The sequence below is a fragment of the Cucurbita moschata genome, unplaced genomic scaffold (genome assembly GCF_002738365.1).
Source record: "Cucurbita moschata cultivar Rifu unplaced genomic scaffold, Cmos_1.0 Cmo_Scf00062, whole genome shotgun sequence".
NCBI classification, from domain to species: domain Eukaryota; kingdom Viridiplantae; phylum Streptophyta; class Magnoliopsida; order Cucurbitales; family Cucurbitaceae; genus Cucurbita; species Cucurbita moschata.
Window position 1 is genome coordinate 1,066,538 of NW_019268578.1, and position 13,040 is coordinate 1,079,577.

Here is a 13,040-nt window from a genome sequence, read left to right on the forward strand (position 1 = left end):
TACTCAAACTCCGCAGGTAACTTTATCTGTCAGAAGAAGTATGCTCAAGAATTACTTGAAAGATTTAAATTGGATGAGCGCACATTTGGAACTCCATCAGAATTGGGTTTAAAGTTGCACAAGGATATTGACGGGCGAGAGGTGGATAATAGGTACTTCAAACAAATTGTGGGAAGTTTGATGTACCTAACTTCAACAAGACCAGACATCATGTATGCGGTTAGTATGATAAGTCGTTACATGGAGCATCCAACAGAAAAACATCTCAATGCAGCAAGAAGGATACTTCGTTAAGTGAGAGGAACCTTTGATTTGGGGGTATTCTACAAGAAAGGAGATGATCCGAAGATGGTTGGCTATACAGATAGTGACTATGCAGGTGATATAGACGATCGTAAAAGTACTTCAGGAAGTATTTTCATGATGAGTTCAGGAGCTATTTGCTGGTCTTCAAAGAAGCAACCTATTGTAACACTCTCAACTACAGAAGCAAAATTTGTGGCAGCAGCAGCATGCTCGTGCCAAGCAATTTGGTTAAGAAAAATGCTTGAAATTCTTAATCAGAAGCAACCATGTACGACGGTTATATATTGTGATAATATGTCAACTATTAAGTTGTCTAAAAAAGTACTCCACGAAAAATGTTACCCTATAGAGTACTACTCATCTGTCATAAAAGACAATACTCATAAATATTAAAAACTACCATTTTCTAAACACATTCGCCTTGAAAAAGACCAACAACAAAGCCCAAAATCCTGTGTTGCACGGAAGGAGCAAGCACATCGATGTTCGATTTCATTTCTTGCGTGATTTGTGTAAAGAAGGCATTATTAAACTCAACTTTTGTCGAAGTGATGAACAAATCGCAGACCTATTCACAAAGCCCTTGAAACAACCATTGTTCGAGAAGCTTAGAAGAAAGATGGGGATGTGCAGAATCCAAGATGTATATCAAGAAGATGGAGTGAAGTCCTAAACTGATTTCCGCAGAATTCAAAGGAGGGTGTTGAAGCTAATAATAAAAATTTGAATTAGTTACTACTGAAAAGGAGGAGGTGAATTCAATTTCATCCACAAAAATCTCAATCAACTCCGGGAATCCCTCTATAAAAGGACCTCCCTCCCCATCATTCAAATCACTCCTCTCAATCTCATCTCAATCTCACTCCAGTTTTCTGTTATCACCAACATTTTTGTGAAGGGAAACATTAAAAGAATTAAATGTCTAAAAATGTCCTATGAACTTGACAATGATATTTAAAAATATATATATATATACTGATGCGAGGACAAATTCGAGATTTTGACGAAAGAAACCTTCGGATCCCCTTGCCCGTTGCCCGTTGGGAGAGCGGTGGAGTTGCCTATTCATTGTTGGATGAGAGAGAATATTGGGGGCTTTTACGGGAAAACCCAATTTAAACGCTTTTCCAGATCCGACCGTTGCAATTATTTGAAAAAAGGAATGAGAGAGAGGCTCCTTTGAAAAACCTCCATTCTCCTCCTCACTCAATCTCTCAACCTCTCCATCCTTCACTTCTTCTTCTTCTTCTTCTTCTCCTTCTTTCTATTTTGCATTTCTTCCTCCCTCACATCTCTCTTTTGTTGAGTCACCCATGAACGATAACAACAACAGATCCTTATCAATCATGGAATCAAAACCTTCACACCCTCTTCACCAAATTGCCAAAACCCCAACCCACAAACTTCTTCTCAAGCAGTGGCTCAAGGAGGAAGAACTAATCTTCGGCAGAGTCTCTCTCAAGGAAACCCAAATCGATTCTGTTCGAAAGGAAATCACTATGCTTCACATTTTCTTCTTCGTCTTCCACTCCACATCTATACTCCTCCTCTTCAACGCCTCCACCAAGGACTTCAACGGCGCAGCCTGCAACAGATCCTGGATTCCCTCCATTTGTTCTCTCTTATTCTCTCTGGGCATCATTTGGGCTGTCAGATACAAGACTGAGCTCGAGGCCCATTTGGAGAAATTGTTAGAAAGGGAAAAAGAAGATAGAAATTTGCTGTCCAAGTGTGTTGAAGAGTTGAAGCGGAAAGGGGTTGAATTTGATTTGTTGAAGGAGGTCGATGCGCTGCGGAGGGCGAAGAGCTTGCGGGTCGAAAGTAAGGCTGTGAGAAAATGGTCTTCAAGGGATTTCATGACTCTGTTTTTCTTCTCTGTTTCGTGTATGTTTCTTGGGATTATTAGGATTGTTCTATGTGACAAGTGAAGGGATTCATAGAAATGGAGCATTCATGTGATGCCAAGGATTTCGTCGTGGTCCTGACATTTGGATCTTGTTTCAGTGCAGATTACTCTGTTCTGCACTTGTATTTTGTTGCTTTGGTGGAATTATTTGGAACTAGTGTCTAACCATTTTAAAAAATGGTTCTTTGTTCTGTTGATCCTTGCTGGATCTGCTCAAACACTTGGTGAATCCCCTCTATTTTTGACCGCCCATGATTAATTCTTTCCTGAAGCTACAATAGTAGCTATGACTCGTGTTTTTAGAGGTCAGGTCATACCCGACCCCCCAACCCCTTAAACTTCCAATTTTTAAGCCCTGTATCATAATAATTTTTAAATTTATGTTTATTTTTCCACCCTTTCTTAACTATGAATTTCATAAACATTTGAATTTCTTAGTAAAATGTCAATCTAAAGTAGTTTCTAATCACATGGTGGCTCATAGGCTAACACTGACGTCTAGGGAAGATATGGATCATTGTCTATTGTTTGCTTCTGCCCCCCTCATGTTTGAGTAAAACTCCTTAATGTAAAGGATTATACTCGGGACTCCCCAACAAATGCATAATCTAGATTACTATTGATCCAACGTCAAAGGTGAAGTTAAAGCCAATAAGGTTCGGGAGGGTCCTTAGGAAGAATCTGAAAATGTGTAAGCATCAGAGAAGAATCTGAAAAAGGATATGATTACAATAAGCTTGGGGAGGGTCCTTCGGAAGATAAAGATTAAGTGGCGTCTAACTAAGTGAGAAAGAAGTTCTAATCCCTTTTTCTGCTGCAAATCTTCTAGTGTGTGTTAATTTATTTTATTTCACTAGATTGGGTTTGATGTCCAACAGTCTTTACTCTTGTGATCGTCTTTTTGAAGAGGCTGAACATACTTGTTTTCCTTTGGGGAGGGGGAAGAGAGATCCTAATGAAACAAAGTAGGAGAAACGATGCATTTTTACCCATTCCAGAAGATAAACTTTGTCTCGCTCTAAGCTTGAATCTGAATTTGGCCTTCCTCTAACAATTTCATGAGCCACAATGCCAAATCCAAAGATATCAGCCTTACTTGCGTGTCGCAAGTGTCACAGTCGACGATACAGTCATTGAGGACGATGACTAGGTTAAGTGGGGAAGAGCGACACAACCTCACTGAGAGAAAGTAGGTTGTGACCCCCACACGTTAAGACAAACAAGGGACGACCCTCAAGTGGCACCCATCTGACCATGTTTGGGCCAAGATTGAGAAGTATCATGATGCAACCGAGGAGGACGGTGCATCATCCAACACATCAAGAGTGCATTGAAGATTGAAGATAAGTCAAGGAATACACAAATCGAATGAAATCAGGCATTCTGTGAGTGAATTCATTGTCCGATGTCCATCGGATCAGAAGAGAGCTTTATATCTAAATGATGCATTCTTGACGGAAAATCCAACAATACTCTGAATATAAAAAAACTGAGGACAACCACATGACTGCAACATTTTAGGCGTTTATCCTATTTGTTAGAAGGTGCGATACCAAAAATTCAGATTTAGAGGTTGCAGGCTAGAGAAGGCAACCCCTAATAGAAAACAGAAGTTGCGCATGATAGTTATAGAAAGGTATGAGAATTTGAAGAACAAAAAACCAAAAAGAGAATGAAAAGCTTACAGTTCCTGTAACGTACAAAGATTTCCAAGCTCTGGTGGTAAGGAAGCAGAGAAATTGTTGGAATCAAATCCAGCTCAATTAAATTGTGTGCTACCAGTAAAAACATTCCACATTGAAAAAGTCGTAGAATCAAATCCTCCACTCTACCTGTGATGTAATATTGTAAAAGAAATATGTGGAGGTGTGTGTATAAGAAAGAAAACATACAGATAGGTAAGGGAAGTTGATGTCCATAGCTCTAGTGGGAGTACACCAGCAGCATCTAGTGCATAAACGTGCCTGCAAAATCATATAAATGAAATGAAATTCAAACAAGAACATGAAAGAAAACAAGGAACATGAGTTTGCTATGATAAACAAATATGTCTTCTCTGATCCTTTCTTTCAACCAGATTTTATACTCTTACAATCAACCAAATTTGTGGGGACGCAAAACGTACAAGCAAAAATATATACAATTTTTTTCTTGCACTTCACATCCTATTTTTTTAACGGTCCATGTACATCAATGCTTCAACGTCTTAAGGTTTATTAGCATTGACTAATGAAAGGGAAGATCATGGACGCCATGGATATGGAATTGCAAGCTTCATCAGTTTCAAAGGATTATCAGAGGATTAATCTGTAGTGGTCACAGTGCATCCAACAGAAATGAGAGTAGATATTTTCAAGGTAACACTAAAATTCAATAGCCATGATATTACTGGGAGATTCCGAGAAAAACGACTACATCAGAGTGGAAAAAGAAGAGCATGTGGAAGATTATTGAGAATAATCAAACTTCCCATCCCAATGAATGAATTGCTTACCTTGCTTTGCCGATGTTAAAATCTATGAATTATGAAGACCCGCCACCGTCTTTAAAGTTGTATCGGCTCCGCCATGTCATCACCCACCAACCCAAAGGCGGGCTCCACTGATGGATAAAGTCTTAGTGCTTAAACCTGCTCCAGCCTCCAACCCATTAATTTATTGAATTTGATATAAATTAGGGTTTTAAAAGTCGGGCTAGCCTCAGCCCATTCATTCGGCCCAACCCAACAATGTAGTGTTTTAGGCCTACTAAACTTGGGCTTGGGGTACAGCTTGAGCCTTTCACTTTTTGGAGTCAGAACGAGTTAGGTCGCTCAACGATGATGGTGAGTACTGGGCATTTGGGTCGGTTTTCCTTCTTACTGTCTCGTATAGAACAAAACTACACTTCCATGCTAAGTCACCAACAATGTTATGAGAGGTGTGATTTGAAGTGGGGTTTAGTGAGCATGCATTGGAGCTGTATCCTGCTTCTCATTGCCTCCCAAATTATAGATGAGAATGAGGGTTTTGATGATACTGAAATAGTTGTTGTATGTAACAAAGTTGTATCAATACCATTCATTCACTTTTATATGGAAGTCAAGTTTTTGCGTGTAGAAGGCATGGTGTTCTAATAAAGCTCAACCAACAGTCCACGTGTTGTGTGACGAAGAGTGGGGGTAATCAGCTGTGTGCTCATCTGGGCCTTTGCCAGCATACAACATTGTAATTTAATTTAGGTAAAATAAAGGGTGAAAATGATGCATTAAATGAGCAGAGAAGAGTAGTAGTAATTGTCATTGGCATTGAATGCCCCAATTAATTGTGTTCCGCAACTCTTCCACTTTCCCATCATTAATCAAATTCGAACAATTAATTTCCATTTTCCCTCCCACCATTAATATCGCAATAATGTTTAGTTCATAAATAAATATCCTCTTATATTTCCCGTAGCGCTCTCCATACAATCACAAACAGTGAATCCAAACCCCCAATCCCCTCTCTCTCTTTTCCCCTCTGCCTCCCTCTATAAAGCTCCAAATATGGCCGCCCAAGTGAGCAGTCTTATTCGAGTTCTCGCCGGCTACAAGGACCAAGACAACCGGGCCGCCCTCGAGGAATCAACGGCTCTCACTACTCGTGATTTGCTCGGTCAATCTTCCAACCTCGCTGACTCTCAGGAACTGGACCTCGATTTGCAGGTTCCCTCCGGCTGGGAAAAGCGCCTCGACTTGAAGGTTTCTTCAATTTCATCCCTTTTTAACTTCCAAAATCTCAACGCCTCCTTCATTTTATAGCAACTCTTCGTTAAATCTTCCAATTCAAGATTCCTTTTATTCAATTCAGAAATTGGGCTGAAAAAAATGGGGTGGGAACTATTTTATTGCACTTGTGGGTGTGCTCTATGTTCTTGGATGCTCTGCAAATACTGTAACTTTTTTTATATTTTTCCTCTGATTTTAATGACATTCATTGCGGCGCTTTATTTTATTTTTTAAAAGAGTTCTTGGTGTTTGTACTCGCCTGATTAATTATCCCCACCCTGACCCTATTCAATTACCACCCCCTCTCCTCTGAAATCATTGGGTTAAAAACAAATCCTCTGTTCGTGTTTGCAGTCGGGAAAAGTTTACATACAGAGAAGTCAGACTCCAGATTCTCCTCTGAATTCAGATTCCAAACAACGCCAAATGAAGAATCAAACAGAATCCAAATCCCAGGACTTGAATTTCCCCCCATCTCCTTCAAAACGAACATTAAATCTCTTCAATGAAACCAGCTTGGATTTGAATTTGACGTCGTCGACCAATTACGCCAGCGTTTGCACTCTGGATAAGGTCAAATCTGCTTTAGAAAGGGCCGACAAGGAGCTGATTAAAAAACGGTCTACGCTTTGGAAGTCGCCGTCCTCCCCCTCGGCGGCGAAGGAAATTCAAGAAGAAGAGGCGGCGGAAAGTAGAAAGTCGGCGGCGCCGATGGCGGTGGGTTGTCCTGGATGTCTATCTTATGTATTGGTGACGAAAAACAACCCAAGATGTCCTCGATGCAATTCTGTTGTTCCATTGCCGAGCATCAAGAAACCTCGAATCGACCTAAACATATCCATATAAAAATGGTCGGGAATCGTTCATCATGAACCAATATATAAAATGAAGAAATTTTGGGGCATGGTTCTATTGTTGCGGGTACATGTAAAATGAACATATTTACACCAAAAATATTATGCCTTCCATTGTTCAATTTGTTGGGTTTGTCTGGCTCTTTCAATTTTTGTTTTGTTTGACCATTTTGGGGTTTAGAAAATGAAAATGGTAATTCAAATTGGGTTGAATTCTAAAAACAATTGGAACCTAAAATTCTACATGTAAATAAATAAATTTTATTTGGATGTAAATGTAAAGTTGAATATGGGATATTTGGGGTTAAAAAAAAGTGCGCATTTATAGAGGTTGCGTAGTAAAAACGTTGAGAAGGGCAGTGGGTGGAGAAGGTGGGTTTAATCTTAAATGGTTGCTTGCTGCATTGTATGAGGCTAATTATAGCGTTTCCAGACCCAACAAATTAATATATTTAATGGACACTTTTAATTTTGTCATAGTTTGCCACCTACGTTTGTATACCCCACATTTATTGCTCTCTTTCTCTCTCTCTCTCTCTCTCTCTCTCTCTCATTTTTCTTCTTTCAAATTAAATTCGTATTATTGTTGGATTACTACTCAATTAATTTTCATTAATCACACCTTTCGTCTCTGAGGCTTTCCTGCCCTAATTTCAATCTTAAAACTTTGTTGTTAATTAATCCACAAGTAATGTCATAGGATTATGGATTTATTATGATCTATGTGCGACTTTTATGAACCTTGCATCGCAGTTATTACTATTAAATTCCGCAACCATTTTTTTTTTCAACTTTCTTGGCAAGGAAATCAACGTCAACACCCCATTAATGCCCATAACTTCATGAATTCAATCAATGCCTGATTATTTCAATAATTAAAGGATAATACATCTTTTTTATTATTATTATTGTTGTTGTTATTATTATTATTATTATTAAGATGCAAAATTACTGAATTGCTGTAATAAAGATGAATAGATAATATAATCTATTTGTTTTCCATCTTTTATCCCACGCCTACAACATAAATAAAATGCTGTAAATGTGGAATAATTCTGAGATATTTTAAATAAAGATGAGGTATAGTTGGAACAAGGTAAGAACCATATGTTTGGGTTTTAAAATTTAATGTTGAAATAAATGTGAAAAATGTTAGGCAAGTGGTGGGCAAGAGTCTGTAACTCCTTCTCCTAGGCCACCCATATCTTTTGTCATTGTATTTATCACATGATATTCCAAATTAATAATAATAATAATAATAACAAAATTGGAAAATAAATAATAAAAATAATCGTGAAAGGATCCCTTAATTTTGTAAAATACCATTCAATCGCCCACAGGCATTAAATGAGGACTTTCAAATTTTGGGTTAATTTGGGTTTGCCACCTACGCCCCTACACTACGAGACATTGTATTCCTTTTCTTTTCTTAATCTCTTTTTCCATTCAAAATAAAATCCATAATAGTACATCAGGATTGGGAACTAATTTATTTCGACTCAATTAAGTCTTAGCCCCCATTATTTATTTTGACAAATTAAGTATTAATCTTAAACTTTGTCAACTAATTATTTCACAACTATATGGGACAACAAATATCTCTAATTATTTCACAACTATATGGGACAACAAATATCAATATCATATACTAATTTCCTCACAACTTCGCACAAAATATTATTTTTAATCAAATAATTTGGTACTGGCCTCCATGCCTAAATCCATTCACATTACTATGCCAGTTTTAATTTTTTTAGGTCGAAACATCACTATATTATTATTGCAACGTAGCTACTGTGTTTTGAACTTGGTCAATTGAAAAAACAATAATAAAATATTTTAAAATGTGAAAATTAAAGTCTATTAATATTTTTTTCAATTTCTCATACTAAAATCAAATAAATAAAATCTGTAATGTTAAACTAATTAAAGTATGCCACACACGTATGGTTATGGATTTAAAAAATTAAAAATCAAGGAAGGGTGTGGCTTAATGAACATCGTTTCCTCACATTAATTCACATTAAATTATGCAATCTTGTATTAAAATTTATACTTAATTGACAATTAAACGGAAGTGATAGAGTATGAAATATACACGCTTTGATTAGGGAGGTTTAAATTAATTATAGTATTCTATGTTATTTAAGAACTTAATTAGCTAGCAATTAATTAAATTTTAAATATCCCCTCTTAGAAAAATACTTGATTATGGGTTTATATTATATATGGATGAAAATATTTTTCATAAATACCATGGAAAGAGAGATTAATTTAAGGGTCCATTTATTGGTGTAATAAAAATGATGTGTTTAAGAGTAAGACAAGACACCCACTATTAAATATTAGGTATCCCATATAAAATGCATGTACCTAACAAATGATTTTAGAGATTTGAGAGTTTGAAACATGTGTTTTGCATTTGTATTTGAGTGGGGAAAATATCCAAATACCATGTAATATGTAGTTCAGTCACATATTATTAATTGAAAATATTATATCTTCAACCACTCCCTCAATTTTTAGGGTTTTATTGAAAAAAGAAAAAGAAAAAGAAAATAGTTTGCATAAACTTTTTTTTAATCAAGTATTGGTGTCGTTTTCATATTTATGAAGTTTGTTCAACTAAATAAACACGCAGCATTTATTAACAGCACCAGAATTTAATGTTCCCAATTGACAATTACGAGAATCGCTTCAAACCTTCTTTCCCAACATTAATTAATTCATGATTGGACCCTTTCTTTTGCTTTTTTATACTTCCGTCTTGCATTATAAATTTCTTTACTTTCTTCAAATGATTTTTTTTTTTTTTTTTTATAAAAAAATGTGATAAAATGGGAAGATATATTTTTTTCTTAAATTAATTGTTCAAAGATGCTTAAAATTGAACCCAACCGAATATTGAACATTAATCTAAATTATAAGAGGTCAGGGAAAAAAATACAAAACAAAACAAACTATTCCTGTACTCCACACGCCCCTTCTTTTTCTTCCCGCCATCTCCTCCTCCGTTTCAGCAGCTCAGTAGCCCGCCGTCTTCTTTCTTCTATGCCGCTGCCCCCTCCCTCTGTAATCTTTAACCACTCGAAGGAGGCTTTCATTCTGTCTTCTCCATGCGGTAGATACGTAATAACGAGAAACAGAAGCTAATTCTACCGCCGGAGTTTCCACCAGAGCTCACCGATGAAGAAGTTGAGGTCTCCGAAGGGGAAGAAGTTGACGTCTCAGAAGGTAATTCTATCTTTTTCTGTTTTTATTTAAGCTATTTTTGTTTCGTTTGTCTTAGTTGCATCATTTGTTAATTACTCTGCTATGGAATGCATATACAGTTACTGGATTAGGCTTCCAACAGCAAAGGAGCTAGAAATGGAAGTATCCAAGGGTGTTCAGAAAATGCGGAGCTACGGGTCTACTCTTCTCATTGCTTATAAGGTTTGTGCTCCTATTTTTATTTATCTTTCCATGAGGTTTTCTGGTGCTTGAAATGGAATGAAGTTACTTAGCAAAGCAATTTCTGAAATAAAGATCAGTTCAAACCATCACAATCCTACCTTGCTTCGATGAAGTTATTTGGTATGCGATTAGATCTTAGTATGATATTATTAGTCTTTCAATTGATGGATTGGGTTTCTAACAATTGATAATTTATGCTTTCACAGTGTAGACTGAAACTTCTTGGTTTTTTGCAATGCATAACTGGGGATCTAGATGCCTTATTTGTTAAGAGGATCTCCTTTTAGGTATTATCAAACTCACTTTTTCTATCTGTTTATATTTTTGTGCATACACTTTTGCAGGGATACCTACAGAAGCTAATGTCATTAGAAAAACTTACGTCGTTGAGGATTGTTAAGAGAGGAGTCCCACGTTAGCTAATTAATGAAAAAAATCATGGATTTATAAGTAAGAAATACTATATCCATTGGTATGAGGTTTTTGGAAAACCAAAAGCAAAACAATAAGAACTTGTGCTCAAAGTGGACAATATCATACTCAATGATTCCTAACATGTTATCAAAGTCACGCCCTTATCAATAGAATCCTCAAGTGTTGAATAAAAGGGCCTCAGGGAGGCTCTATGGTGTACTTTGTTCGAAGGAGTTGAGCCTCCCGCCTCGAAGGCATAGTAAAATATGACTAAGACTCCAAAAGAAAAAGGAGTCGAGCCTCGATTAAGGGGAGGCGTACTTTGTTCGAGAGGAGGTGTTGGATATTGGATGAAAGTCCCACATTGGCTAATTTAGGGAATGATCATGGGTTTATAATCAAAGAATACTCTCTCCATTGGTCTAAAGCCTTTTGGGAAAGCCCAAAGCAAAGCCATGAGAGCTTATGCTCAAAGTGTTGGGAATTGTTGGGAGGGGAGTCTCACATTGGCTAATTAAGGGGAAGATCGTGGTATAAATTTTAATTTTCATTGTTATTATTATTTTTTCTTTTTCCCTCGAATATGCTTCAACTTTTATGCTCAAATGATAGCTGTGGATTGACAGAAAACTTTGTTGTGATGCTATTAAGTCATTATTCATCAACGAGGGAAGCATGGTGGTGAAGCGACGGCGGATTCTGTCCGGCTGATTGCTAATCATATAAAATCTCATGACTGCCAATTGCATCTTCATATTCCATCGAGGTTTGAATTCGCATACTTGCTCTCTTTTTTTTCTCTCTTTTTTGTAGCATATAATCATGCTTTCTTGTAGAAGTTTCTGCCTTGATGAGAACACGTTGAAGCTAAGTTTTTACTGCCCATGTAATTGTTAGACAAAGATACATCACTGCCTTTTTTTCAAAATGTAGAATTCCACTGCTTTTGTTTGTTGAGGATTATTTGGAGGAGAACCCACCTGGGCTAATTAAGAGAAAACCACAAGTTTACTCATCATTGATTTAATGCCTTTTGAAAAAATCAAAAGCCTTCAAGTATCGAACAAAGAAGTTGTAAACCACGAAGGTGTAGTCAAAGTGACTCAAATGTCGAACAAAGGGTGTACTTTGTTCGAGGGTCCAAAAGAGTCGAGCCTCGATTAAAGGGAGGATGTTCGAGGACTCCAGAGAAAGAGGCCTCAGAAGAGGCTCTATGGTGTACTTAGTTCGAGGGGCCGTCTTCTATAATATTTGCTCCCCCATCTCTGAAAGTGTAGCATCTTCCACTCGTTGATCACAACACTTCCACCTAAATTTGCAGCTACAAATATCCTATTTCCTCCCTCTGACACAAACCATCCACTTGTCTGAGATTCTTCAGTATCATTCGTCTCCTTGCCAATCATGCCTCCTTGATTATTCTCTTGATCATCAAACTTACCAAGAATCTCATCACTTGTGAGAATGACCTCATCAGCCTCTTGCTTACCCTCCAAAAAAAAAAAAGCAAGTTTTTCATGGAGCTTCATCAAACTTACCAAGAATCTCATCACCTGTGAGAATGACCTCATCAGCCTCTTGCTTACCCTCCAAAAAAAAAAAAAAAAGCAAGTTTTTCATGGAGCTTGCTTGGATATTTGTTACCTGTATGACTTGAAGTCTCATCTCCTCCAATATGTCCACTCTCTTTGACAATCTCCAAATCCGTCTGCGTGGAATCCAAACTAGAGTTAACGCCTTGATCATCTACACTACTAGATTCGGCAATAAGATAAAGTTTTTGTTTGTGCTTCGTTAACTGCGAAACTCCTTTGTTCGTTAACTGCGAAACTCCTTTGTACTTTATCAGAAATAATTAAGCTTTTACTATTTCCATTGCTTCTTAATGCTTCGTCAATACCTTCCCCACTATGGTAAAAGTGATTCAAGTTTGGCGATGGAGATAAATTGGGGAATGTTATGGTTTCTTTCTGTGTCTTCTCATCTCAAACAAAAACTTAATTATTTCTGATCCTCCTTTGGCGGCATAGTTTCGCTTCCACCAATGAACTCCCAAAGGTCTTATCCCTGTAGATAGGACATCATGCACGTTGCCCAGGCACCATTAGGATCCTCCTTTGGTGGCATAGTTTCACTTTCACCAATGAACTCCCAAAAGTCTTATCCTTGTAGATAGGACATCATGCAGGTTGCCCACTTCTTGTAGTTGTTATTGTTGAGTTTCTTGAGATTATCAAGTTGGCAATACCTTAGTATACCAAACAAGTTTTTTCATTAGCCAAGCTGCTCTATCTCCAACTCTAAGATGTAAAGGCAGTTTGCTGTGTGCCGCCGAAGCAAAGGGAATTACATCGTACCG

General features: G+C 37.3%; 2 protein-coding genes and 1 long non-coding RNA gene across 5 annotated transcripts; all 3 read left to right on the forward strand.

Moving 5' to 3' along the window:
* Nucleotides 1–1,331: 1,331 nt before the first annotated feature.
* On the forward strand, nucleotides 1,332–2,417 carry LOC111437043. Its single transcript, XM_023074874.1, has one exon. It carries the CDS (start codon nucleotides 1,620–1,622, stop codon nucleotides 2,232–2,234), a length of 615 nt encoding a protein of 204 aa, XP_022930642.1. The 5' UTR covers nucleotides 1,332–1,619; the 3' UTR covers nucleotides 2,235–2,417.
* A 3,224-nt stretch (nucleotides 2,418–5,641) lies between these two features.
* On the forward strand, nucleotides 5,642–6,964 carry LOC111437042. Of its 2 annotated transcripts, XM_023074873.1 has the most exons (3): nucleotides 5,642–5,930; nucleotides 6,312–6,811; nucleotides 6,857–6,964. In XM_023074873.1, the coding sequence occupies exons 1-2, from the start codon at nucleotides 5,736–5,738 to the stop codon at nucleotides 6,801–6,803; spliced, it is 687 nt and encodes a 228-aa protein (XP_022930641.1). In that variant the 5' UTR covers nucleotides 5,642–5,735; the 3' UTR covers nucleotides 6,804–6,811; nucleotides 6,857–6,964. The 2 variants fall into 2 exon arrangements, with proteins under 2 accessions (XP_022930641.1, XP_022930640.1); XM_023074872.1 differs by having other exon boundaries at nucleotides 6,312–6,953.
* A 2,866-nt stretch (nucleotides 6,965–9,830) lies between these two features.
* LOC111437049 lies at nucleotides 9,831–10,690 on the forward strand. 2 transcript variants are annotated; one of them, XR_002709382.1, is made up of 3 exons: nucleotides 9,831–10,045; nucleotides 10,144–10,246; nucleotides 10,612–10,690. It is a non-coding gene; the product is annotated as an uncharacterized LOC111437049 (long non-coding RNA). The 2 variants fall into 2 exon arrangements; XR_002709381.1 differs by lacking the exon at nucleotides 10,612–10,690 and adding an exon at nucleotides 10,474–10,555.
* The last annotated feature ends 2,350 nt before the right edge of the window (nucleotides 10,691–13,040 follow it).

Bases quoted from the DNA above. Each gene is read 5' to 3' on its own strand.
- LOC111437043 (XM_023074874.1), top strand. From the start codon at position 1,620: ATGAACGATAACAACAACAGATCCTTATCAATCATGGAATCAAAACCT.
- LOC111437042 (XM_023074873.1), top strand. From the start codon at position 5,736: ATGGCCGCCCAAGTGAGCAGTCTTATTCGAGTTCTCGCCGGCTACAAG. The intron at 5,931-6,311 runs GTTTCTTCAATT...TCGTGTTTGCAG, and splicing joins AAAAGCGCCTCGACTTGAAG to TCGGGAAAAGTTTACATACA.